Source organism: Moschus berezovskii, chromosome 17, assembly GCF_049115385.1.
Source record: "Moschus berezovskii isolate FMDL1 chromosome 17, NW_MosBer_1.0, whole genome shotgun sequence".
In the NCBI taxonomy this organism is placed as follows: domain Eukaryota; kingdom Metazoa; phylum Chordata; class Mammalia; order Artiodactyla; family Moschidae; genus Moschus; species Moschus berezovskii.
The window spans coordinates 62,744,177-62,771,426 of NC_142476.1; the positions used below are offsets into that span (position 1 = coordinate 62,744,177).

Genomic DNA, 27,250 nt, shown 5'->3' on the forward strand with positions numbered 1-27,250 from the left:
AAGTTCGAAGACTTGCTCACAGCTGCAGCTGGGAAGCGGCAGAGCAAGGGATCATTCTAGCTCCAAAACCTAGGTCGTGTGCCTTCTGGAAACAAAATCCAATGTTGTGGCCTGCCTCAGAGGCAGAGGACTTTGGACAGACTCGAGGTGGAGGGGGAGAGTACAGAGAATCTGCGGGGCGGAAACAGGGCCAGCAGAAAGGGAAACTGCAGGAAGGCCGGCTGCCGTGGATGAAGTGGGGTTGTGAGGAGCTGTCTTTGAGGCCTGCTTATCTGAGACAGTCCAGGCTCCGCTGGGGCTGTTAGGAGGGGAGCAGAGCCCGTAGAGGCCTGCAACTTCATCTTGTTTCGAGTGATTTTGACCAGTTTCCTGATGGGTGACCTTGGATGTGGTCGCCCTCCTGCTGAGCCATGGGGTACCTCTCACAGCTGCAGGCCTAGCTAATGGTGGTGGCCTCTCCGGGGACCCTCTCAGCAAGCACTGGCTGAGTATCTGCTGGGGCCAGGTGCAGGGGCTCCTGGGTCTCTGGAGGGTTACATTCACCCAGAGAGGTGGGGAGCAGGTGTGCCCAGGGCACCTTGGGAGCACCCCGCTCTAACAGAGGAAGGGCTTCTGGGGAAAGGGGTCTCTGAACTCCCTAGGGGTTAGTGGAGTCCTTTGCCTCTGCACCCATGCTTGTGAAAAATCCCTCTTGGCTGAAAGTGTTGCGGGCGGGTGGGGAGGAATTTATGGAGCCAGGAGTTGCCTGCAGAATCTCACAGTCCTGAGAGAAGCTGTGTTTGTGTGTGTGTATGCTTAGTGGCTCAGTAGTATCTGACTCTTTGTGACTCTATGACTGTAGCCCTCCAGGCTCCTCTGTCCATGGGATTCTTCGGGTAACTGGAGTGGGTTGCCATTCCCTTCTCCAGGGGATTTTCCCAACCTAGGGATCGAATCCAGGTCTCCTGCATTGCAGGCAGATTATTTACCATCTGAGTCACCAGCAAAGCCCGAAGGTGTGTTTAGTGACCTAGAGATACCTCTGTCTGTGAGTGGGGGAGGGGCACCAGGCCTGGAAACCTCCTACTTCGTGTGAGGCAGTCCTCTAGCAAAGTGGCGTCTACTCCCCCAGGTCACTACCCCTTTTTCCTCCACCCATCCCGACTTGGAGGGGCGTTGGTTTGGAGGGGCAGGCGGTGGCTCGAAAGAAGACAGGAAGCAGGCCCCCAGAGGGCAGTGTGGGCTGAGCTGAGAAGATGGTGTTGACCCTGGGCAGCCCGCCCTCCTGTTGTGGGGGCTGGACTGGTACTTGGCTCGGATGCCGCTGCCGGGTCCACTCCCTACTTAGTGGATAAGAAAGAGGTCGCGAGCGAGGGGAGAGCAAGCCAGGCCCTGAGGAAAGTGCGGAGGGTGAATGAGGGCGGAGCTGAGGGCATCATTCCCCTTCTGCGATTTTTGGGGTGTACTCTGGGAGCCCCCCAAGGAGAACCTTAAGCACCTTCAATCTCCATCCCTCCCCTCCCAGCAGTCTGTGGTCATCGGCAGAGAGGGAGCATATCAGGAGCCGGAAGGCTTTGCAAACCCCAAGTCACCTCCTGCCACCTAACAGCAGGGCTATTTTCCACCCCAGGAGGCAGGGCCAGCTTCCTGGGGGAGTGAGAGCATGCAGTCCCCGAGGGCCCTCAACGGGGCCCCATGCTTGGTGCATGCCCTGCCTCCCCATCCTGATACTCTTAACAAGTTCTGCACCCGGGGCCCGACTTTTACTTTGCACTGGACCCTGTGTATCGTGCAGCCAATCCTGACGGCAGCTGAAGCGTCCTGTGGGTAGGGTGGCCGCAGGCCCCTCATCCCCTGGCCTCGGCTCTGGGTCCCTGCTTTCCTGCCTTCATCTTTCTCCTCCTCTCCACCAATCCTTTTGCCTGTTTAATGGCCCGGCTTTGAGGTCGTCCCATTCAGCCCTTTTATTTGTCTTAAGGCAATGTTCCATGCAGCACGAGGCAGATAGCTGGCTGGGGGAACCAGCCGGAAGGCGGCGTTTGCCCAGGAGCCATTAGCATCACTGGGAAGCTTGGAGTCTGATTAAGATAAACACAGAATCAGAGACGCTGCCCAGGCTTCCTCCCTGGGGCCCCGGCAGCACCACCAGCCAGTGGATCATTTCTGCGCTGGGCTCTCAAGGGCTCCGGGTGATTGGAGTCCAGGCCAGAGTCGGGGTGAGGAGCAGCTTTCCTGGCCAGGGCTGCCCTGGGCACTCTGAGGCTCCGTGTGCTGGGTGGAGGGGTCACCTATAGGGAGTAAACTCACATCTGCCATGAGGCCTGGAATCTTTGGGCAAAGATGCGGAGGGAAAAGTGAGACAGAATGTGTTAGGTCACGAGCCTTCCAAAGGCACCGAGTGGCTGGAGAGGGCTCGGTGCGTGTTTGCCAGGTTCTGAAACTCCCTTTCCGGGTGACTTCCATCACCTCAAGCTTGAAGAGGGTTAGGGTTTTGTTGTTGTTGGGTTTTTTTTTTTTTTTCTCCTGCTGCAAATTCCTCTCCACATTCTCTGAATATTTGAGCTCCTGTCAAGTCAGGTATGAAGGGAGGGAACTGGCCAGAGCGGTGTCAGAGCACCACACATCTCTTGAGTCTTACAGGACCAGCCTCTGCCCTGTGGGGCTGGCTGTTTTCCCATCCTCCTGAACTTCTCTGAGTGCATTAGGGTTCTGCGCCTTTTCCTATCCTGTCAGAGTAGAGCACAAGACCCCACCTCTCACAGAGCAAGGTCAGGGCTGTAGCAAACGTTAGCAGAAGGCCCTCCTGCCCTGCATGCAGGTAAGAAAACAGAGCAAAATCCAGACCAGCGCTTATTTAGCCCAGGCGTGCAGGCAGTCATCTAGGTATTTCTGCAGCCAGGTTGTCCAAGCCTACGAAAAACCTTACTTTCGGTCTGCAGTTCACTTACATCCAGCACAGAATCAAGGTAAGAGATGTGCGCCTCTGCCCGCCGCCCCCCTGCCACCCTGCTTGACAGGCCATCAGCTTTCTGGGGCTTGCTTTCCCCTTGGAATGCCACCCAAGAACATCCCAAGTGCAGGATCCCAGCCACAGTCTAGAAACGATTGTCTGGTCTAATCTGACTCATGGGTGAGCCCAGTGTCACCTGGTGGCTAAGCTGGAAGTGGTCCCTGCCCAGCTCCAGAGTGAGATCTGTCTGGGGTTTTGGTGGTCGGTCGTGGAGCATCTCCCAAAGACTCTGGGCCCCTCTGCTGAAGAAGCAGCCTGAACACCCCCTTTCCCTGAGCAGCCTCGTGCCCTGGCTGCCCAGGGGAACCGCCGTGAAGAAATCTTGTCCTTCCCGCCCAGTTTTCTGTCCCCATCACCTCGTCCAGCATGCTCTGGTCTGGAAGGGGCCCTGCTTATGGATAGACACCACTGTTGGTAGCTTGGTGTGAGGTTCCCAGGGTGAACTGGCACCAGTGGGCTAGGAGTGTGGAATGACTGGGAAACAATTCAACTAGTAAGATTCTTCATCTTCCCGAGCAAAGACTCCTGTCCACCATGGGGTTGTCTGAAGATGAGAAATGAGGCCATAAAGTGCCCAGCCCAGCTCCTGTCACATAGTGAGAGCCCATGAGCGATGAGCCAGGAGTGTGCACACCAGGCCCAGTGCTGGGGGAGGCTGGCGCCCATCCTGTTGCGCGTCTAGGGAAATGAGCCCTCCTGGTGAGATGACCGGCGATGCCAGCTTGCAGGCAGTTTCTGAGCGCCGTCCCCTTTGCTCTGTCATGCTCAGCAGACTGGAGGGGAACACCCCAGCTTATCCATTTAGTTAAGCCGGTTCCAGATCTGTGTGTGAGTAAGGAGTGCATCAGAGCTGAGCTTGCCTGAGTCAGCTAGCCGAGTCCTCAGTTTGACATATGAGGACCCCACCGCCCAGAGAGGTCAGGGAGCATGTCAGGCAGGTGAAGCTTCGGGGTCGTTCCAGGGGGTGTCAGCAGAGGGTGTCCAGATAGCCCTGGTGACTGGGAGGTGATGGAGGACTGGAGCCAGCGAGATCAGCAGGCAGCCAGCGCTGCCCTGGAGGAGGGACCAGGCACCCTCGACCACACCACGTTCAAGGCCTGCGAGGGCTGCCTGTGTGTCTGACAAAACTGGGCTCAAGAAACTCGAGACCTGGGGCTGTGGTCTGATTCCAGTGACTGACGCTCTTGAGGCTCTCCCTGGAGAGAAAAGATGATCAACTCCTCGAGATGGAATTCTTCCAGATTGTCGGGCTATTCTCCTGTCTTGCTGGCCTCCTATCTTGGGTTGGGGGAGAGGCCTGGCCTCCACTTCTGAGAACTGTGGCTTCCTCCAGCGAGGGGCTCAGAGGGAGACTGCTAGCCCCCGCCTGCCTTCTGGAACCGGCTGCCTGGGACATGGCTTCTACCTGGAGCAGGTGTTGGGGTCTCCGGCATCATCGTAGGGGAACCGATTCTCTGTGACCTCCCACCTTTCTGTTTTTCTCTGCTCCTATGGACTGAGGGTGAGGGGGCCATGATCACCCTGCAGCCTCCTTTCCTGGGCCTGGACCGGGATCTGCTTTTCTGTTTAATGTTTGGCAGCGACCTTAGGCACGGCCTGGGTGCTGCTATTTAAAACCACAGGAAAATCCCCTGCGTGCTGCTGCCAGCGCAGTTGAGAAATCCCCTGGTGTGCACACCCGGCCCAGTGGAACATTCCACCTTGGAAGGGGCGGGCTCTCTGGCCTTGGCCACGTGGGGGCCCATTTTCCCGTTGAAGAATTGCTTCCTTGTGGAGGAGGTGTGGGAAAAGGGAAGCTACCCAGAAAAAGGTCCCGTTTACTCAGAGCTCGGCCATGCTGGGAGGTGCGTGGGTCCCATAAGCTGTCAGAGGACCCCATAAACTGTCAGAGGACCCCTGCCCTGGAGCACCCTTCTCCTTTTTGGACCCCTGGACCTAGAGGTTTCATAACTCAGATGGCTTTTCTCAGCCAGCATCAGTTCCCTCCCGCCTCCTGCGTCCCAGGCTCACTGCCCAGTGTGTCCCGGTATGTCCCCAAAGAGCCGCATCCCTACTGGGTGGGTCTGGCCCAGCCCCAGCTCCATGGCCTTTATTCTTTAGTAAACTTAGCTCCAGACTGACTATTCCTGGGGTGACTTCAAGGACACTCTTCCTTGAACTCAGACCGCTAAGACTCTTCCACAAACACCCCTGTGCCTATGAGCTCCTAATGGCTTTACCTCCTGGGACCAAAGGAAGCTATGTGTTATTCCCATTTTACAGGTAAGATAATAGGGCCTCAGGAAGGGTCCGGAACATGTCCCAGGTCAGTGAGGACTGGATGGAGCCAGGACTCAGGCCCAGGGCAGCCTATCTCCCCCACACCACAGTCCCCTGAGTCCAACCATCTCGGCTCCTACTCGCCCTTATCAATCACTGGTTCCAGCTCTCGTTCCTAGCATACATGGCCCAGTTGCTCTAAATCCCGGTCCTGGGCCTCTGTTCCCACAGGCCTCGCTGCCTGCAGGAGTCTTCTGCCCCCTCGAGTCTGCCTTTAGACCGCCTCTGGGGGTCAGCCTTCCTTCCCAGCAGTCCTCAGTCTTTGCATCACTCCACCTCCAGCCCTGACTCCGGCAGCCGACACTCCTCCCTGGGTCCTCTGCCATCACTACATCTGCAAGTTTAGTATGAGATGACACGCTGCAGTGGGGTGATCAGGGCCTCTCGTCTTCCTCTGAGGGGCCCTTGATCTTGGGATGTGAGAGGGGTCATTTTTCAGAGACCTACTAGAGTGTCCACAGGACCAAAGAGCATGGGGGACCAGTTGTCCATCTCTCCCTAGACAGATGAGAAAACTGAGGCCCCAAGAGTGTTCATGAAGAAGGGCAGTGTGGGGGGACTTCCCTGGTGGTCCAGTGGTTAAGAACCCAACTCTCAGTATGAGAGACGCAGGTTCGATCCCTGGTCAGGGAACTAAGATCCCACATGCCATAGAGCAACTAAGCCTGCAAGGCCAAAAAAAAAAAAAAATGTCAGTGCGGGTTTAGTTGACCTCTTATGGGGGAGTGGTGCAGGATGGGGTCAGCTTAGCCCTGGTTGGAGAACATTCTAACTTCCCCCGCCTCCGACCCGGCTCTGAACCTGTCGGACCCTTGTCCCCTCTGAGCTCTGTTGCTGGAGTGTGATCAGAAGATGGTGACCACCGTGCACTTTTCTTTGGGACCCACCTAAATGTCTTCCCCCAGGGTCGAACAGACCATCACTTGATTGGTCATCTCATGTAACTAGATTTTCCCATCGCTGCCCTCATGCATTGTCTGCCCTGAGTATTTATTCAGCCTTCTGGGTGCTTAGATAAGAAACACTGGCTTTCCTTAGCCTTCTTTGGTGATCTCCATCAGAAGGACCTAGGAAAAACACCCTTGTCGATGAGGCCAGCCCTTTGTCATGTGGCCTGGCAGAGCACTGCCCTCACTTAAGGATAGAGAAGGTCTTGACGGTAGAGCGAGGGTTTCGGGGATGGGGTAAACATTGCCAAGTTCACGTAGGGAAGAATTTTTCTCCTTAAACAGATTTTAGCTTGAAAACTTGATGACAGAAGTAGCTGAGCCTCACCACAGAGGAAAAAACAGAGGAGACCAATTTAACCTTGATTTAACTTTGGGGAGTCCATTCAGCATCCTCAGGGTGGCTGCTGGCAGATGGAAAGGAGGAGCTGCCTCTCCAGGGTGCCCTGTCCAGGCAGGACCCCCTCTTCTTCAGAATTCCCAGCTTGCTCTTCCCAGCACAGAGTCTTGGGGGTTTACTGTCTATGGTTTTGCTGGTGCAGGGATCCGCTTCTCAGGAACTTGAAATTCTTCTCAGTTCACTTCTCATCACCCCCTTCAGGAGCTCGAGACACTTGATCTTCATGTCTACAACCCATTCTTATTAAAGTTCACTTAGGGATATTTTTATACAGAGAAATGTTTATTGCTGGGGATAAAAAGGATTTTTTTAAAAAGTAGTCATGTCGGTGAGGGTTTAAATGCTGCTGTGTTACTTGTCTGAGGTTGGGGTTCTGCAAATCGAAACAACAATGATTACCGTGCTTGCTGAGAAAATGAAGTAAGGTGCTCAATAAAGGTTAGTTCTCTTTTCTGCCCAAGGAGCCCCTCCTATACACACACACAGACACACACAGTTTTTATTTAAGAAACATTCTGAGAAGGAGAAGTACGGTGGAGAGGGCGTCTCACGGGCTTGCTCACCCCGTGTGCACCAAAGCCTTGGTGGCACTGCGGTCCCCGGGGAATTCCCTATGAAGTCTCCTCACACCTGTCGCAGGTGAGAGCTGCCTCTGCTGCCACTGCCTGTGCCAGTGCAGACTGAGATGGCACGCTGCCATGGGGCAACCATGACCTCTGGTCTTCCCCCTAGAGCCCTTGCTGTTCGGATGGGAGAGGTCATTTTCCAGAGTCCTAGAGTGTCCATCGATCCAAAGAGCATGGGCTCCAATTAAGCCCTGCCTAGACCGATGAAGAAACTGAAGTCCCTCGAGGGGCACGAAGAAGGGCAGTGTGGGTTTAGTTGTCCCCTGATAGGGGAGTGGCATGGGATGGGGTCAGCCCTGGATAGAGAACCTCTGCCCTCCCTGTCCTCTGTTCTCAGAGCGTGTCGGAGCCTGTCCCCTTGATTCAGGGTGTTTTGCTCAGCCTGTTTGTACGAAGGGGCAAAGCCCCCTAGATATATGCCACATAGATGCTGGAGGTGAGGTCCTCGGAGCTGCCTGCTTTGTGGGCGTGGCACTCACCTCTCGTCCTGTGGCCAGAGCTTACCTGGCTTGAAGGGTCGGACACGACTGAGCGACTTCACTTTCACTTTCACACATTGGAGAAGGAAATGGCAACCCACTCCAGTGTTCTTGGCTGGAGAATCCCAGGGACGGGGGAGCCTGGTGAGCTTCTGTCTATCGGGTCACACAGAGTCGGACACGACTGAAGTGACTTAGCAGCAGCAGCAGCAGAAAGTAGTAGTTCTGCCTCTAACGTTGAGTTTTTCGTTTGCTTGTTTCTAGAGCAAATCATGGAGGAAAATAAAAAACATGGTGCACTGGTCTCCCTTTGTCATGTCCTTCAAGAAGAAGTACCCCTGGATCCAGCTGGCAGGACACGCAGGTAGCTTCAGCTCTCCCGGGACGTCTGGCTCTCTGGGGAGGCGACCAGCACGTGTCGGGGGCGGCCCTGGATATTCCGGGAGATGAAGGTTCCGAACAGAGATGCTCTCCAAGAGAAGGGCCCTAACACTGCCTTGAAAATGCACGTGACAGTCGCCCTGTCCATAGTCTGCGCCACCCCTTCACAGATCACACGCCTCCCCCTTCAGTCCCTGTCTCTTTCAATCTCTTTCATTTTAACTCAATAAACAAAGTCATCTGTCGGCTCGCCTGCCATTTGTCACCCTGGACAAAGAGACAAAGCTAAGTGCTTCCCCGAGTGCCTGTTGCATGCTCACCTCACCGTGCTCCTCGGGGTAACAGCACAAATGCAGATAGTGTCTGCCCCAGAGGAGACTCATAGCTGGTGGGAGAGCCGGCAGGTCACTCCACGAGTGTTAGACGGTGTGGAGTGCTGGCTGCAGTGGCCAGTCTCTGGGCTAGCCATGAGGTCTCCAGGTGGCCCTCAGTGACAGGAGGACGTCTAGAGCTGTCTAGCCCACTAGCCGTGGCCCTTTGTAATGATGATCCATCCATCATCGGCTGCCTGTGGACTTCAGGGCAGCACAGGGTGTGACATTTATTTCTATCCTCAACCACGTTGGCCTAGCTCAAGGCAGGCCGATGGACACCCTTCCTCAATACTTGCCTGAGGGCGTGGCTCAGAAGTGTGGGGTCCCCACTTCTCTGCCAGTCTCCCTGTCCTGGCACTAAGTCCCATCCTATCAGGGCTTCTCCGCTGAGAGTGGAGACACCTTCGTGGCTGGGAAGGGTTGATGGTGGGGTGGGAGGTAGAAATCACATAGACGGGGGTGCGTAGGTCCTGCCCAAACCTCTACTAGCCTTGCTCACCCTTCAGCTGTGAGCACTGCTCTGCTTCCAACTTCAGAGGAGGAGCCTGGGGTCTGGGAAGTTGGGGAGCCAGCCCAGAGTTACCGACTGGGACTTGCCCCCACTCCCCTTAAAGGGCTCGTTCCGCCAGCAGGGACCTGGGCACACCCTGAGCTCTGTGCTTAGCCAACCCTGCAGCATCCCCTGTGATGGAGGGGCGTGTGTGCCAATGGGGGAGGTCAGGGCAGGGAGGGCCCGGGCCAGAGACCCAGGGTCTCCTCCTACCTTGCTCCGTAGGGAGCTTCAAGGCGGCTGCCAACGGCAGGATCCTGAAGAAGCACTGTGAGTCGGAGCAGCGCTGCTTGGACAGGCTGATGGCCGACGTGCTGAAGCCCTTCGTGCCTGCCTATCACGGGGACGTGGTCAAGGACGGGGAGCGCTACAACCAGATGGACGACCTGCTGGCTGACTTCGACTCGCCGTGCGTGATGGACTGCAAGATGGGCGTCAGGTGAGCCAGGCTTCTGGGATGGGGCCTGCCTGCTCCTCAGCACCCAGCTGGCCGGGCAGCAGATCCTGGGCACGGCGGCGCTCAGGGATCCCAGGAGGCAGGGGCTTTCTGGGCGGTCCCCGAGGCCTCGTGTGTACGAGGACAGGCCAGGGGTCTGGGTGGATCCCACTCCGGTCATCTCGCATATGTGTGGAGGGGACAGGGAGGCTGGCTCTGCCCAGGACGACCCCTTTCCTCCTCCAGTGAGCCAGGGATCGAGGGGACCTGGAGGAGTGCGGAACCTCCCCATGGAGAGGGCTGCCCATTTGGTCAGCCCATTTGGGATTGCTGGGGCTAGCAGGGGGCGCGGCTTCCTGTTACATGCGTTACAAGGGGGGCAACTGGAGTAGAGGGTCTTCTTATCCCATTCTCCCCTCCTGCCGCCTGCCCCCATGCCAGTGAGTGGGAAGAAGGAACTGGTCAGTAGATCGTGTTGATTTGCCAAAGACTCGAGCCTGCCATAAGGGAGCAGTGGAGAAGGGAATCCAGGAGCACGAGAGGCCCTGACAACAGGCACAGGCTTGCTGCCATCTGGACTGGGGCTGGTGGCGGCCGCAGCCTGGCAGCTGCGTGTTCCCAGGTCAGGGGCAGGACACATGGCCAGATGGGTATGTGGGCGGCCTGTGTGTGGGATTGGGTCCCCCCACCCCACCCCAGACCCTGCCCAGACAGGACCCAGGAGGGAAGGAGACAGGAGGAGTGGGCTGGAGGAGACAGGGTGGCGAGCAGAGCCCAGAGGGCCTTAGACCTGGCCGCCGGCCCTGCTTTGCAGGTCGGGTTTTCTCATCTCTCAGACTCTGACCATCTCATCTCAGGAGTCACAGAGTAACTCCTTCTCCCCAGCAGGGCAGCGGGTGGGGAAGTCCCCGCAGGCCTCAGAGAGCCGCCCCGCCGCAGGTGCCGAGAGGAGGCGGCCAGACGCCGGCTTCTCCATCCCGCCCGCTGCTCGCTGGGGAGACCAGGCTCCCAGCCGCAGAGGTCACAGCTGGAGCCTGTGTTTGCTTTGGATGCTTTAAGCAGTTTTATTTCTTAAAAGAGGAGATTGAGAAAGAGGAGTGTGTGTGAGAGTATGTGTGCATGCGTGCGTGTGTGCAGGAGAGAAGCAGGCAAGCCGGTCAGTTTTCTTTCCCTCTTCATTCCTCTTGGGAGTTGTGTCATAAAATCAGACCCTGCAGGCTGGCCCACTGTGTCCCCTTGGCGTTGCCCCGAGGGCGGTGACGAAGGGGTGGGTAAGAATAGGTCCCAGTCTTTGCTCTGGCTGTCCCCAGCCTCCCAGCCTTCTCCTCCCTCCATCCATGGGTCTCACCACCTCCAGCCCACCGGGGAGGAGACAGAACATCCCTCCAGCCACTTGGCCACTGCTCTTCTCCAGAGTCTTAATTTCTGTGCCTGGAAGACACTCGCGTAATGCAGTAGGAAGCACTCTCTCAAGGGGAGACACATAAAAATTCTGATGGCTGTACAGTCAGACCACGGCCAAAAAAAAGTACACCCTGTGGGAAGAACGTGTGGCCAGTCAGTCCCGAAAGGCTGCCTGTGTGCCCGTCTGTCCCCTGGCAGGCTGTGGGGGACAGGAGCCCCCCGATTCACCAGGGCTGCCCCCTCCCCCTGCTACCTGGAGCCCCTGTCCCATTGCACCCAGGGCTCTCGGGAGCCACCAGCAGGGCCGGGACACAGTTAGCTCAGTCCTGGGCAGAGCTTGGAGACAGAGTGTAGGCAAGTGAGGGCCCGAGTGGAGGGAAAGGGAAAGGTCTCCCCCAAACCAGTCCCCTCCAGCCCCACCTTCCCGGTTTCCTGGGTCCTGAGTGTGGCGGGCCTTTCTGTGCTCCGAGTGTTGAGGACTTCTTACAGCCATTCTGGCAGATGGGTCTCAGGCCAGTCTGGGGCGGGAGACCTTTGCCACCAGAGGCTAAGGGACTCGCCAGGGCCACACAGCCAGACAGACACACTACCCACCTCTGCAGCAGGCCTCTGACTGCCAGCTGGGCCCTTCCCAGGGCCTCTGTGGTTGTCAGAGGGATGAGGCCGGACCCAGGGCCACCACAGACCCTGCCTCCCAAGCAGGAGGGGCTCAGACTCGTCACAGACTTGTCACTGTGGTGGAAGGACCGGTCAGCAGAATAAGCCTCAGCCGCGGTGGAGCCTGAGGATTGGGTGATGGAGGCAACTGTGGTGTCCTAACGAGGGGCATTCTTGGGACCCTGGTTCCACAAGGACATTGGCCTGCTTTGCTCTAGGGAGTTTTCTTCGATTTAACCTGTAACTCTGTGTCTGGAGAATTAGGAGTGTCCTCCTGATGTTCAGGCCGGGGACTGGCAGGCAGAGACCAGGCTGTCTGTAGCACCTCTGCCCTTGTGGAAGCAGGTTGGAGACAGCGGTGGGAATGGGTGGCTTGGTGTGTCACCTGTTGGCTCTCCGTGGGCCGGCTGCCTTCCTGAGAGGAGCCCTCCCTCTGCTTCATCTTGTGGCTTTGCCCCTTGGCCTCTGCTCCTCCACGTGACATGGAGGCGTGACCTTCCTGCGGGGGTGGGTGAGGTGGGCTGGGCCAGTGTCAGGACACCTCCCAGTGGATCCCTGACCCCACCACCCAGCTTGTGACCCTTGTGGGCATTTGCCCTGCCCCTTACCTCCCTGAAAGGTGAGCAACTCTGCCCAGACCGAGCTGCGCGGGCCCCTTTTTGGAGAAAGCCCCGTGTGGAAAGGGATTTGACATTGAGGCTTGCTTCCTGTTTAAGGAGCTACTGAGAAATCTTTGCAGAAGTGCACCCATCCACCCGCCCTGCAGGCCCCTGCAGTGCACTCAGGAGCGTTGGGATGGCAGTCCCTTCCACACCGCACATACAAATACACACATGGGCCAGCACGACACAAGTCCACGCAGAGGCCTCCTGCCCACAGCCTCTGCCCTGAAGCTCTCATCATCTCTGACCTGGCTTTGTACACAGAAGTGTGTGTGTGCTTGGGCGTACATATCATGGTGTGTGTATGCGTGTATGTGTGTGTAGAGGGCACAGCCAAGGCGGACCACCTCCTTACGGTCTCCACCATTCCCTGTGCTGTGCTGTGCTTAGCCGCTCAGTCATGTCCGACTCTTTGCGAACCCATGGACTGTAGCCTACCAGGCTTCTCTGTCCATGGATTCTCCAGGCAAGAATTCTGGAGTGGGTTGCCATGCCCTCCTCCTGGGGATCTTCCCAACCCAGGGATCAAACCAGGTCTCCCACAATGCAGTGGATTCTTTACCGTCTGAGCCACCAGGGAAGCCCAAGAATACTAGAGTGGGTAGCCTATCCCTTCTCCAGAGGAACTTCCTGACCCAAGAATCAAACCGGGATCTCCTGCATTACAGGCAGATTCTTTACCAGCTGAGCTACCCAGGGAGCCCTCATCACTCCTTGGAGGGTCCTAAATGACCAGGCCCAAGTTCACACCCAAAGATCTGCTTCTTTCTTGTTAAGAGTTGGTCCAGTGGTTCTGGAAACTTTTTAATAGATTTAGATTTGACTAGTGTGTTCTGGGTCCCACACTGGCAGGTTGGATGTGTGGTGGGTGGCCGTGGAGCAAAGCCCCCGGGGACAGATGGTGAGTAGAGGCCAGGCCTATTGTCACAGACCACCATGTGGGCAATGCCCACCCACACTGGCCCAGGGAGAAAACTTCCCTCTACTCAACTGACGCTGCAGATTTCTGTCTCAGGAAGGGTCACAGACAGCAGCTGAGCTCATTGTTGGGGATGACGGGGAGTTTGAAATAGGAGCAGGGAGGAGGGTGGGCGTCTGATGTGCAGCAAGGGAGTTGACTCACCCCATTGGCCCTGGGGTGTGCAGCAGGGTGGTGACTCACCCCATTGGCCCTGGGGGTCAGGGAGGCAGCCTGGGGCCAGGAATTCAGTGCCAGGCTGCCCACAGTCTATACCGTCCCTGCTTCTGTTATGTCCGCTGGTTTCTAGGGGACCCCTGCCAGTTGGGCCTGCAGGCTTCCCCGCACCCCGCCTCCGACACCTGTACAGAAGTCGCGGTGGTGAAGCGGTTTGCTTAACTGCATCTTCTCGAGGCCTGGTGTCGGAGAGGCAGGAAGAGCCCAGCATGTCTATTCTGTAGCAAAGGGAGCCCCGAGGCTCCCCTCTCCTCTCCGTCATGCTTCTCCCTCCAGCACTGTGGCTTCTTCAGAGACCGCCTTCTGGCCTGGCCTTTTTACTCAGGAAGGTGTTCCCTCTTCAGAGAGAGCCCTCAGGAGCACCAGGGAGATGGGCAGGGGAGAGGGACAGAACATGCTTCCCGACCCACACGGGTGCTGGCTTCCGAAGCCCTCGCTTCTCAGGAGGGTCCCAGCAGACATGGGGGGCGGGGAAGCTGGGCCCTGAATGGACCTGCCTTCAGCCCCCTCCCCATCCTCACCCCAGCAGGACGAGCTCCCAAGCTGCCCTGCCTCCTCCTCCCCTGCTGGTCCTGTGAGCTTCCCCTAGAAGGAAGAGCTCCTTGGGCTTTGTCAGGCCTTCCCAGTGGTCTCGGAATGAAGTTGCCCCTATTAGGCAAGGCTCCCCCTGTCTCTGTAAAGAGCTAGGCCCAGCCCAACCTAAAGTGTGTCCACCCTGGGTGAGCCTGGCTTGGCCAAGCTGATTGCAACCTCGGGCAAGGCGCCAGTGGGCCTCGATCCAGCCAGCGGCCCTCATGTGGCCTCCCTTCCCTCGCAGAACCTACCTGGAAGAGGAGCTCACCAAGGCCCGGAAGAAGCCCAGCCTCCGGAAGGACATGTACCAGAAGATGATTGAGGTGGACCCAGAGGCCCCGACCGAGGAGGAGAAAGCCCAGCGGGCAGTGACCAAGCCGCGGTACATGCAGTGGAGGGAAACCATCAGCTCCACGGCCACCCTCGGGTTCAGGATCGAGGGCATCAAGGTGAGGATGGCCAGGTGGGGCCTGAAGCTGCCTGTGCCGCCCAGCTCCTGGTTGGGAAAGGGCTGGATCCTTGGATTCCACCAACATTCACCCCAGGGGTCCTTCAGAGGCTGTAAGATTCCTTCCAGTATAGACCCAGGGTTTGGGCAGCCAGCCCCAGGGGAAGATGTTTGGGGAAATTGGCCTACTCCTTGGTCTGAAGTGGGATGGCCTTGGAGGGGGCTAGCGCCTTGGAGCAGGGGTACCTTCTAGCCCTGCCCAGCAGTGAGCTCTCTGCCAATGACCCTGCCTTCAGTCCAGACCATGCCCTGCATTGAGTACCCACCCAGGAGGGCCCTGCCTGGATGCCAGGGCTGGGAGCTGGCTCATTCTGCCCAGGGTCCCAAAATGAGGACTTTCAGTGAGATGCAGGCAAGGAAGGGAGCCTGCTAGCTGCTTTGACATCAGAGTTGTCTGCCCAGGCAGGCAGGACTAGGCACTGCTCCATCCGGGTCACCAAACACCTCTCGGGAGCCTGCACTGAGGCCACCCCCCAACTTCCGGGCCACCTCATTCTCCTTTCTTTCCCCTTCACTCATTTGAGTAGGGCCTGAGAATGCTCTCCCCAGACCCAGGCTCCCAGACGCCGCCCTTGCTGTTGGATCTGGGCGTCTGCTCAGACGTGCGTTTCGCCTCAAGCAGCATGGTGTGAGGTGCTGGCCCCTCAGTCTCAGGCAACCATCCCTGTCAGTGGAGGGCAGTCCGTGAGTGTTCTTGGGTTTCTCATCTCTGTCCATTCTTGGCTCATGTTGGCCGGTCCTTGCCCAGAGTAGGGCATGAATCCCGAGCGAGTGAAGCCGGGGCAGCCTCCTTGTAGATGGCATTGGGTGGAAGTTTCTGCTGGGCAGTGGCCCCTGGGACAGCTGCTTTACGAGCTGAGAAAGCCACTTGCCCCTCCCCTGTCTTCTGAAATCAGCTTTTGCTGTTTTTTGCGTCCAGCGTTGTTACATGCACATCCTCTTCCTCTCAGCGCTCCTTTTCCTCTCTGGATCTGTCTGAGGCAGTCTGCTTTCCCCTTTACCTCTCTCTCCATCTCAAGCTGGATCTTCTGGTCTGTCTGTTGTCCCTCTGTGTGGAAGCAGCCCACAGCCCGTCCTCTCGGGCTCTGAGAGAAGCCAGCTGCCTTCACCCGCTCTCCACCAGCCTCTCCCCTCCCTTAGTCCAGGAAAGGCCCCCCGCAGAGACCCTCTGTGGGGTGGGGAAGGCCCAGCCCACCACTCTTTCCCTTTGCCCGGGGTCCTGCCCGTTCTTGCAGAGGCAGCCACAGTGCCGTAAGCTCAGCTCCTGGGGTGCACAGACCTATGTCTGGGGGCTCCTAGGAGAGCCATCCTTTCTCACTCTTTGATCTTAAAGAGCAGATTTCCTCATAGAGGTGCTAATTAAGCCTCACGTGTCACCTGGTCTGTCTGGAACAGACGTAGTGCCAGGCTCAGGAAATGGATGCATTTTGTGTTTTGGGCTGGGAGCCAGGTGGGCTGTTACACCTCGGCTTTCGGGGAACCTAAGTCAGAGACCTGTGATTACAGAGGGAATCTGAACATGGGGCAAGGGACTTCTCTGTCCTGTGGGGAGCATGGGCGTCCCTGGGCAGCAGACCTTCTGGCACCCCAGTTCCACAGTGCTGGCACCCCGGGCCTCTAGGGGCAGTGGAGGCCTGTGCAGCTCCCTCAGAACCCCGCTGCTCACACTTGGGACCCTCAGGACGGGCAGCTCTCACGGCCTTGCTCCCCCACCTTGGCCCAAGCGCCCCTCAGGCCTCCAGGCCTTCCTAATGCTCTTCCTCTGCCTGAGACACTGGTGCCACCTGCTGCCTCTCCTCAGCCAGGGCCCAGGTCAGGCACCCCTCTGCTGTGCATCAGATTAACCCCCCATGCCTGGTCAGTCCGGCACCTGCATGCGGGCACCTCGCTGCCTGGGGGTCATTTTGGGGCTCGTGGCTCGAAGCATGGGGTGGGGGAATGAGCGCAGTGCCCACCTGTGGGCTGTCTGCTGAACTGCCTCCCGGGTGGGTGTCATTCTCCTCAGAAAGAAGACGGCTCTGTGAACCGGGACTTCAAGAAGACCAAAACGAGGGAGCAGGTGATTGAGGCCTTCAGAGAATTCACTAAAGGAAACCCAAACATCCTGGTGAGTCGGGTGCCCCTCGCAAAGGGGGCTGGGCCCTCTCTGGGGGTTCTTGCCCAGCCCAAGACTGAGCCGTGGTACCCACGCAGAAAACCCTGACCCCAAACTTCTGCTTGGAACGTGGAGAGGGAGATGGTGTGGCGGTCAGCCTGTCGGCAGGTGAACATGCGCTTGTTTTTTCTCTTCGCCAGAAACTCAGCTCCCCAAAATGTTTCCATCCTCTTCAGAGCAGTCCTTTCCAACGCTGTATTCCTCTAGCCTCCCCCCCAACTCCCACCCACTGCCTGCCAAGTATTATGCCAAGTGCTCACCACACCCTCACAGCAGCCGCCTGCAGTGGCTCGGCATCCTTGTCCCCATTTTACAGATGAGGAGACTGAGTGGTCAAGAGCACACAGCTAGGAAAGCAGGGGAGCTGGGGCTCACACCCAGTGGGCTGGCAGCCTGCTGATCCCTGCATTTCTAGGCCTGGCCTCCAAGCTGAGACCGAGTGAGGGAAGTGTGCGGGGGATGGGGCATGAGATATCACATCACCCTCCCCAGCTGACAGGCTCTCTGAGCTTGGAGGTGTGGGTGGAAGAAGTTCGTGACAGATGACTTCATTTGCTGTAGGCAGGCTGGACAGATGCTCTGAGCACTGGGATCATGTGAGGTAGGGCGTGTTGAGCCCCCACACCCCAAGGACAGGGCACCCTGTGACAACCAGGGACTTGACCACACCAGGGAGGTGGGCCCTGGAGCCCTCCTGAGAGGCACCTTCTCCTGCATGGGCTCCCCAGGACTGCTGAGAAGGAGGGCTGGACCCAGGCAACCCTTCTCCAAGGAGACTCAGCACTGGCTGGTACTGGGTAGTCTCCCTCCCGCCTTTTCCAGCCAAGAGACTTTGGCCCGTGGTAAGAGCTGAGGCTTCAGTCATGGGACGGGTGCCCCAGCTCAGCAGAGCCACTACAGAGTGTTCGGTGCCTGCGCCCGGACAAGAGGGGTTTATTCCTGGCACTGAGCCCCAGGCTGGCGCTGCTGCACACGGGCATCGAGGGGACCCTATGTGCTTGTGCAACGGGCTTCCCTGCTCGCAGCCCCCCAGGAGGATGGACACCCCAGGGCCAGTGCAGCTCTGCGGAGAAGCCACTGGCAGAGGGATTTGTGCCTTTGGCTCTTTGATGCTGTTCTTTTCAAAAGTTCAGGGCACTAAGTTTGTGTCAGGAAGTTCACACCATGGCAACCGGGCTCTCTGGGTGCTGCCTCCACACTGCTGGCATTCCAGAATAGACTTAACCCCTGTGTGGGGGGCTCCTGGAACTGACTCCCCTCCACCCCGGCAGCTCCTGTCATGAAGCAGTGTGGAGTACAGGGAGCGTGGGACCAGGGCCCCAGCTGCCCGGCCTTCATCCCCACCATACCATCCCCCCGATATATGTAAAATTCTAGGCATCTTTCTGTTCCCAGATTGCCTACCGGGACCGGCTGAAGGACATCCGGGCCACCCTGGAAATCTCTCCCTTCTTCAAGTGCCACGAGGTAGGTGTCAGGCGTTAGACCTCAGGGGCGGAGACCTGTGCTCTGGTGTGGTGGGCCGTGACCTTGGGGCGCGCCTGCCTGAGTTGTGGGCCTGCCCCCCACGCCAGCAGGCCTGCTCCCAAAGCCCGAGGATGACTGCAGCTGGGTCAGGCGCCTCACTCCTCGCAGGAACCACACTGCGGCCATCTGCCAGGCTCCCCGGGACAGCCACGAGGGCTGTGAGCTGTGGTCCCATCGCCCTTTCCTCCCACTCCCTCCCGACCATGGGGGCTCCTCCGTTCTGAGTGGCTGTGGCAGGACTTGTGTCTCCCACACCCAAGGATCTCTGAGCCGCTGGAGTAGCCAAGTAGCCCTCCATCACCACCCCGAGATCTTCAGGAAGGCCAGGCAGGTCTCGGGGTACCACTCTGCAGCAGGGCTTCTGCCTTCCTCTGTGGGCAGAGGGCAGCAGGCAGGGAACTTGAGAGAGAGAGGATTTGGGGATTGACAGCAGTACCTGGAGGGGTTCCTCAGACCCTGACTCACTGGGGAGCCCAGGCCCACGTGCAAGCGTGCACCCACACACATGCACAGGATCTACCATCCTGGACATTCCTCCCTGGCTCTGTTACACTGTGGGTGGTCTTGTTTTGGATCCCATGTACTCTGCCCTGGGCATGGCCACCCTCCTGGGCTCTGCTGCCCAGGAGAAAATGGGGGAATGGAGCCATGGGCTCTGGCCTCACCTGAGTGCAGCTTTGCCCACTTCACACTGAGGTCTCCGGCTTTCCCGAGCCTGGTCTGCATCAGGGTGAGGTCAGGGTGGGGCCTGGCCCTTCCCGGCCTCATCTCCCTGCTCCCCTCCAGGTCATCGGCAGCTCCCTCCTCTTCATCCACGACAAGAAGGAACAGGCCAAGGTGTGGATGATCGACTTTGGGAAAACCACGCCCCTGCCCGAGGGCCAGACCCTGCAGCACGACATCCCGTGGCAGGAAGGGAACCGGGAGGACGGTTACCTCTCGGGCCTGAACAACCTCATTGACATCCTGACGGAAATGTGCCCCAGTGCCTGAGGCCACCCTCCGCCCCGCCTCACCACCGCCCTGGCCTCTTCTCCCCCTTGCTTTCCTTCTCCTTCTGAATTTTTCCTTCACTCCCCCACTGAGTGCAAGCCCCAGAACTGACCCTCCTGATCGATCGGCACTACAAGACACTTTGTAGAAGAGATGAGATTTTCTAGTTACTTCCTAATTGAAGGGCTTGGAGCTGGGGTTAACCACTTTCTTTGTCAGTAGGATCTCCTACTAGCAGAGAAATCCCCAAACCCAGGCTTGGCCACCTGCTGGGAGGCCAGTAGGGTTTAGAGCTGGAGGGAGGCTCAGGCAGCCATGGAGTTCCTGACTCCAGAGGGGACCCTAACAGAAGTGCACCCCAGCCTCTGGGCAGGTTACCTGTGGGGGCCTGCTGCCCCCTGGTGGCTGGTGCCAGCGATGGCACTGTTAGGTGTAGCCCTCTTCTGCCTTACCCTTTGGGGGTGGGCTGACTGTTGCTCGCTTTGGACGTGGGGGCCTGCTGCCAGGCTCTCTGGTATTTGGGGCACAAAACCACTGAGGACAGAGTGTCTGCCATGAATAAAAGACTCTGCTTCTCAGCCGAGGGACTCCCAGAGATGCCCAGGTAACCTTTGTAGATCTGCCAAAGCAGGGACCCCTCCCACTGGGTATTGAAACACCCCAGCACTGGGACAGACCCCGGATCCAAAAGTCCCAGATCCAACTTGACTGTGCTCTCTGACACTGACCTTCCCAGGAGGGCGCAGGCAGGAGCTTTGTTCTTCCTTCTGTGGTCTTGGCATGAATTCAGGGGGACACTCTGCAAACCTGAGCTTTCAGAGATGTCCCCTGACCCCCAGGGCCTTCCACCTGTGCCTCCCACTCCCCTCCTTACTTTGAGAGGTCCTGAGGGCTGGATGGCAGCGGGCCAGGGCCCAGGCAGCCCCAAGGGAAGAAAGAACCTGCAGAGGGCACTCCGCTCCTGTCCTCTCATCTGCCACTTCCTAGTGCCAGCTGGTCCCCCTGATGCACACCTGGGGCTCTCATGAAACCCAGAGTGTCCAGCACTTACGGGGCAGAGCCTCAGACCAGTGCTGAGCAAGGAGGAAGCAGGACATTGGCTCACTGGCATCATTTTTCCCCTGAAATAGCAGCCTGGAGGGCTTAGACCCATTTCCCAAATGTGGTGTGGGCAGCTTCCAGAATATGTGGAAGGTGCCAGGCATCTCTTCCTGGGGTTACTAGGTTGTTTGAAGATTCATAGGGAACCACTTGTAAACCTTATTTTAGTTGTAAAGCAAGTAGGTCTGTATTATTGAGAAGGATGTAAATCTCGCATGACTTTTAAAGAACAAAACTCCAGCTCTGTGGCCATTTGGTGCTGTGCCCCCAGTGCTCACCTTTGCTGCAGGAGGTTGGACCCATTGCTCTGCAGGGAGATACTCCAGGGACACGTGGAGTGGATGTGTCCCCAGGTGTGTGTGCCTGGAGGACCAGTCCACAGGGAGGGCTTCCTGGGCTGCCCCCTGTTACCCCAGGGTCTCTGGGGGAACTGCCAACTTGCCCACGTGACTTACATTTCCCTTTTCATCCTGGGTGAGTGACAGTTGGTGGGGGCGGAGGGTGGGACACACAAGGATGTGTAAGTATAGATTTTAAAAAAGGAAATCACTTTTCAACTTCCTGACTCTTGTTCAAAACATCAGTGAGCTCCAGTGTGGGCTGACTTGCTAAAGGTCACACCCCCACCCGGCTGAGCACTGGAGAGCTCGTGACACCACGTGACCCTAGAAGGCAGATGCACCAAAGTCAGCTCGGGGTCTGAGAGCTGTGCTCAGCTGGGTCAGGAGGGACCCCGGGGGTCTGTGCTGCAACTGTCTGGAGGGGGTCTGGGACATCATAAATTCAGATGTAAAACCCCACTAGGGGCTGGCCAAGTTACCCTCATTCTATCTATGAAAAAAGTTTGTTAAAGCAAAATCATGCTATGAACAAAAATTACAGGGGACCAGCTTAACCGATTGAAGAGAACAAACTTTCCAGGCACTTTAAGCAGACGCCAGTTGTTTGCAAACAGTGTGCTAATATACAAGTGATTTGTTCATTGAAGGTGCCCCAGAGGGTCTCCTCTTGGCAATTCTTAGCTTTGGGTTACAAGTATATATGTGAGTGGTAGAAGGTGGTGTCTCTGTGGGGTTATTCTATTACTTAGGGGTTTGAGGGTTTTGTATTTCTCATGCTAGCTCTCCTGCACACCTCCTCTCTCGCACCCCATTCTCCCCGCTGTTCCCCACTCCTCCATTGTCCAAGCGGGATGGATGGATCCTGGAATGGGATTCAGGCAGTCTGGAAACCTCCCCCAGCCAGCCCGGTCCAGGCGGGGACCCCCTGGGTCCTGGCCCTGCAGGTGTCAGGAGGGAGGGATGAAGTGTGCACACCTGCACACAGGTGAGTGGGTGGCCCCGTGGGGCACCGGGGCTCCTGGGGTTCAGCACTGCTCAGCAGTGGAGGGGGGTTCTCAACTGCTTGTCCCAAATGTGCTTTTAGTGTCATGTAAGAGGTTTTTAAGTTATATTTATTTTGTGGGTTTTTCAGTTGCACAAAACACTAAGTCTGAGAGGCTGGATGCTATTTCTCCTTTAAAGCTCTGCCTTCTTTCTGAACGTCTTTTCCCACCCAGTGGAAAGAGCCTGGATGTAGCCTTGGCCACTGTCCCCCTCTCTTCCCCACTCCCCATGGACTCTTTCCACTGTTAGCTGTATTTAGCTTTGAGTTTCTCTGCGTCTGGTCAACCCCCGTGTGTATATAACCCAGGCCCTTGCTTGGGAAGAAGCGAGGTGCTCACCCCTGCCAGTGCCTTTTTCTGGAGAAGAAGACTCCCCTGGGTGTTCTCCTTCCCTCTGCACCCCTCTCCTCCCCACACCTTTGGAGAAAACTGAGCTGTTACAGACCCCCGCACCGTGCCTGTCAAATAGACTTTACACGCTCTGTACCTTCCTAAATAAAGGCCCTGGAGACCATGGTGCTGGGTGCCATCTGCGTGTGCTGTCCTTCCCACCCCACGTCCTTGAGGGGTGTCTGGGGGCGGGGGCAAGGGTATCTTTGTAAGTTGGAGGATCCAGTGGGGCTATGCGATCTCCCAGGTGTCGGGGGTCAGATTGGGTAATATTTTAATCGGCAAAGGATTTTAAACACTTTTCAAAACTCTTTTCTACTCTTCCCATGAAAACGTCACATGGTGGCTCAGGGACGAAGCCACAGTCTGCTCCCCCCCGGAGCTGGCAGCAGCCTTTGCTTATGCAGCCTGGCTCTGGGTGCTCGCGTCTCTAGTCCCCTTGGATCCCGGTATCGGCTCCATGAGTAAAGCTGTACAGTCTACCAGTGGGGAAACTGAGGCTTAGAACCTAACACCTTGTCCTGGGTAGTAAGTGAGAAGCAGGGATTCAGATCCAGAATTTGCCTGTTTTCAAAACCAGTTCTGTCTTCTCCCTCCCTGGGAGGACGTCTGGAGGGCAGAGAGCTTGTCTTATCTTTGCCATGCATCCCAGGCACTGGACACCAAGCCTGGCACATAATAGCTGCCCAGCGAGGGTTTGGTGGACTAATGAATGGCCGTGGGGCCGGGTTGGCGGAGGAAGACCATTGAGAGCAGCAGCCCCGGCAGTATATCAAGGATTCACCATGCCCTTCCCTTCAGACCTCTTCCAGCGCTGGATTGCTGGCGGCTTCATTTGCAGAACCCAGCATTCTGTATCCAGGGGGCTGGTTCATCTGTATCATTTTGACAAATTACAGGACAAAAGCACAAAAAAGCCACAGTGCCTTTGCACCTTCTGTCCCTCCTGGCTGGACTGCCCTCCCCAGGCTATCCCGTGGTAACTGTGCTCATTCTCACACCTGTATCTCGTTCCTGTCCATGCCCCACACTGGCTCTGTGGGCTCCAACCAGGTTGATCCCAACTGCTTCCTGCCCTTCCTTTCCTGTCAGCCCAGAGCCCTGTAACCCTGAAGTCGGGGGAATTTAACAACCCCTCTCACCGTGGTACAATCCTTTCCCCAGTGGGAGACAAGAACAGGTCACTGGGTCCCTGCACCTTCACCACACACACCCCTGCCTGCTGGATGCAGCTCCCCGAAGGTCCTGCCGGATCAGGCCAGCAGCTGGTCTTCATTCTGACCGAGAAGCTTCATCGGAGAAAACTGAGCTGTTACAGACCCCCGCACCGTGCCTGTCAAACAGACTTTACACGCTGTGTACCTTCCTGAATAAAGGCCCTGGAGACCATGGTGCTGGGTGTCATCCGTGTGTGCTGTCCTTCCCACCCCATGTCCTTGAGGGGTGTCTGGGGGCGGGGGCAAGGATATCTTTGTAAGTTGGAGGATCCAATGGGGCTTCATTCTGACAAAGAAGCAGGAAACGCCTCCTCCTCAGGCTTTGCTCCCTGGGGATCCTCAGCAGAGATACCATCCTTTAGCTCTTGACTCCCGCGTTAACTCCTTGGAAAAGTCTCTGAACCCCTGGCTAAAGCAAGCGTACCCCAGCCACACTCATCTCCCGCATACTGCTCAGTGTTCCAAACCATCTGTAGGACTTGGGGTCTTTCTCCTCCATTCCGAGAGCAGAGACTTGACTTTTTAACTACAGTTTTCCATGTTTTGCAGTGCCAGACACAGGGCAGGTGCTCAGGCAATGTTGATGGGGTCCCTGAGCACCCCCAGTGACCATGGCAGTCGGGCACACAGATGGCCCTTCTTAGGCAGGAGCAGAGCTGCTCCCAGCTGGCATGGATTACCTGGCCTCCATCCTCTCCTGCCTTCTTGTCTCTGCCACTTTCAGCCATCCATTCTCAGTGTCTCGCTAGATCTTGCCGTTGCCAATAATTGACCAGTAGAGGCACTCATGGAGACTACTCCAGTATTCCTGCCTGGAAAGTCCCATGGACAGAGGAGCCTGGCTGGCTCCAGTCCATGGGGTCGCAAAGAGTCGGACGTGACTGAGAGCCTAAAGAACAACACCGAAGACCCTCAACAAGTGCTTTCTGGGATGGAGTGTCACTCCCTCTCCTCACCGTCATCACCCCTACCCCAGCCAGGGATGTGTGATCGCTCCCAACCCGTGTGCAGCTCCCATGGCCGTGAAACCCTGGCCTCTTGTGTCCGCCGGGTTTCCCTGCTCAGCCTCCTGTGTCTCCTGCAAAGACCGATGGAGACATCGCTACAACCCACCAGAGGTGCCATCTCTACACTCTGCCTGGGACCTGGGCCACCCACTCGACCGGAACTCCTCTCCAGCTCTGCGGTCAGGGGACCAGGAGCATCTAGGCCTTCTCAGCTTCCGCACTCCTCATCCTGCTAACCTGGAGTGGACCCTGCATGTCCCCTCGAGGCTCGGGCCACAGAGAAAGGACCAGACCCCAGGCCGTGGGGACACTCTTAGAGGAGCATGGGTACCACCAGGGCACATGTGTCCCTGAATGGGGAATAGCCATCTTCTGGCTTAGTTAATGGGGTCTTGGGTCTTTCTGCCTGCTTCAGACAAACTTCAGTGGCCAAGGTGGCCCATCAAACGGACCCTGCTGCCTATAGGCCACACACTTCGTAGGTGAAGACAGGATGGGGGGGGCGGGTGGTGGGGAGGGAATCACTCCAGTGCGGCTCCACTGCCTCAGAAGGGTTTGACCTTGGCGCAGCGGGTAAGTGCAGACCCTCACATACCTTGGCCAATCACAGGGGCCTGCCCCTGCTCACCTTCACCCACACTCCACTCCACCGGAACAAAGCGGGAGAGCCCTGGGCACAGACATGGCCTGGTGGGCAAGCTGATATCACCACCCCACCCTGAGTTTCTGCTTCCTAAGGGTGACCAGCTGTCGGGACCTGTGTGGTAGGGAACTGGAAGGTCAGTCACCCTGCCACTTCCTAGAACCACTTGTACCAGCTGCCTTGGCAGGCTTCCCTGAAACACGGACGCCAAGGTAAAAGCTGATGCGCTAACACTTCATTGGGAAGAGCCGTCCCTTGGGGCAAAGGTGGGGGTTGTGGTAATAGAGGCAGGGATGAGGGCAATGTGAACAGGAGGGAAGCTTACAGAGGCCTTCATGCTAGGGTCAGCGGTTGGTCCTACAGGGCAGGGAGGAATGGACATTCCCACTGGCTATCTGTGTGCATCTCTGGGGTGACCCCCCAGCTCTTTCAACAACCTGAGCACAGGTGCCTGTGCTGGGTCAGTGCTGGGTGGGGGTAGGGGGACAATGTGCCTCCTGGACTGTGGGGGGCAGCACAGGGCTTTGCTGGCTTGCTCTGGTTTCTGGGGTGCTGTGGGAACTAAGTCTGGTGAGGAGCCTTTTTTCCATGAATTATACCAACAGGGCAGCTCCCATCTGACTGTCTTCTCTTCTGCCTCTTGCATTTCCCTGACTGAGGGACTTAGCCCCACACCCAACTGGGCAGGATGCTGGACACATCAAACCGCCCTGCAGGTGTGCCAGGTCTGGGGAGGTGAGAGAGGTTGAAAAGAACAGAGCTCTCTCAGAGTCTACAGAGGGCCTTCTGGAGAGTTTTCAGCTGTCTGGACAACATGGAGGCTGTCTCTGCCCCAGGGATCATGCAGGAAACCTCCTTGAGATAGTATGAGGCCCAGTGGTTAAGGGAAGTTCTTGGGGGGTGTGGGTGGAAGGTACAGGGAGCCCCCTACCTTCCCCCTAAACAGATGTGGCCTGCTTAGCCAGGGACCTCTCTTCCCACATCTGACATGGCCCCGAGGTGTCCCCAAGAATGTCACTAAAATCAGGGGAGTCGTGTGGCTTTTCATCTTTTGAGGGTCATGGATGCCTGAGATAATCTAGAGCAGTAGTTCCTAACCTTTTTGGCACCAAGGACCAGTTTTCATGGAAGAGTTTTTCCAGGGACTTGGGGTGGGATTGGACTGGGGGTGGGGGGTCTGTTTCAGGATGATTCAAGTGCGGTGCATTTATTGTGCACTTTAATGCTGCCACTGATCTGACAGGAGGAGGTAAGGGTCTATGGCCCAGAGGTTGGGGACCCCTGATCTAGAGGGAGCTATATAACCCTCTTCTCAGAAAAACATCCATGGGCATATGCACAGACACATTTATATATGAATGCAGGGACTTCTAGACACTCCACAAAGCCCTTTGAAAAATTCCCAGAAAGTATATGGGCCCTGGCTTAAGAACTCTTGGATTGTAATTGCCCTTCCCAACAATACATTATGGACATGTGCCCCACCCCTCCCCTCCCTGCAAGGACATCTCTGTGCATGGGAGACTTGCTCAGCCTCTGCACCCCCTCCATCCTCTCCCTTAACCATGCAACCTTCTAAACAGGCACCATCTTAGAACTGCAGTCCATCTGTCTTTAAGCAGAGCTTTATGGGAAACAGCCATGCCCGTTCTTCATGTACTACATATGGCTGCTTTCGTACTAAACTGCAGAGTTGAGTAGTTGCCAGAGACTGAACAGCTGCAAAATCTAAAATATTTACTATCTGGCCCTTCAACAAAATGTCCTCCAACCCCTGCGGTGACCGCTGATGAAAAATTGCTACCTGTCAGGCACCATATCAGGTGACTTAAGGCTACATAAAAACTTATAAAATTTCACAGAATGGGCTTTGTTAACCCCATCTTGTACACAAGAGGCACAGAGAGGGTGAATAACTTACCTAAGGTCACTCAGCTGAATCAGTCTTTGAACCAAAGCTCTAGATCTTTCCATGACCCTACATGACCAAGCCTCCCAAGCAGCCACGTTTGTCCCCACACTGGCTGCATCACAGGATTGCTGGGATGGCTTGCTGTCAAGCCACGAGCCCTGGTTTCAGTGACTATAAACCTGACCAAGCCCTGGGGATGTTCATCCCAAGCATGGCTTCTCCTAGGGGTGGGTGCTGAGCTGCAGAGCCCCCAAGGCCAAGAGGCTGTACCTGGTCTCCAGCCAGCCTTGGGGAGTTAGGCCGGGGTAGGGGGGGCACCCTGGATCAGGCGCTGTCTGATGAGGCACTGTTCGTTCTTGCAGCCTACACAACACCGTGACACCACTGCTCGCCCCAACCCACCCCAGCAGCCTGTGCAGAG

General features: G+C 57.0%; 1 protein-coding gene across 1 annotated transcript in view; it reads left to right on the forward strand.

Moving 5' to 3' along the window:
* The window catches only part of ITPKB (inositol-trisphosphate 3-kinase B), a 105,865-nt gene extending 83,687 nt beyond the window's left edge, over positions 1-22,178 (forward strand). Inside the window, exons 3-8 of the mRNA XM_055419780.2 lie at positions 8,025-8,124; positions 9,291-9,504; positions 14,237-14,441; positions 16,506-16,607; positions 18,051-18,122; positions 18,969-22,178. Coding sequence (XP_055275755.2) covers positions 8,025-8,124; positions 9,291-9,504; positions 14,237-14,441; positions 16,506-16,607; positions 18,051-18,122; positions 18,969-19,175 — 900 coding nt within the window. The 3' untranslated portion in view covers positions 19,176-22,178. The remainder of the gene's footprint in view (positions 1-8,024; positions 8,125-9,290; positions 9,505-14,236; positions 14,442-16,505; positions 16,608-18,050; positions 18,123-18,968) is intronic.
* Positions 22,179-27,250: the final 5,072 nt, after the last annotated feature.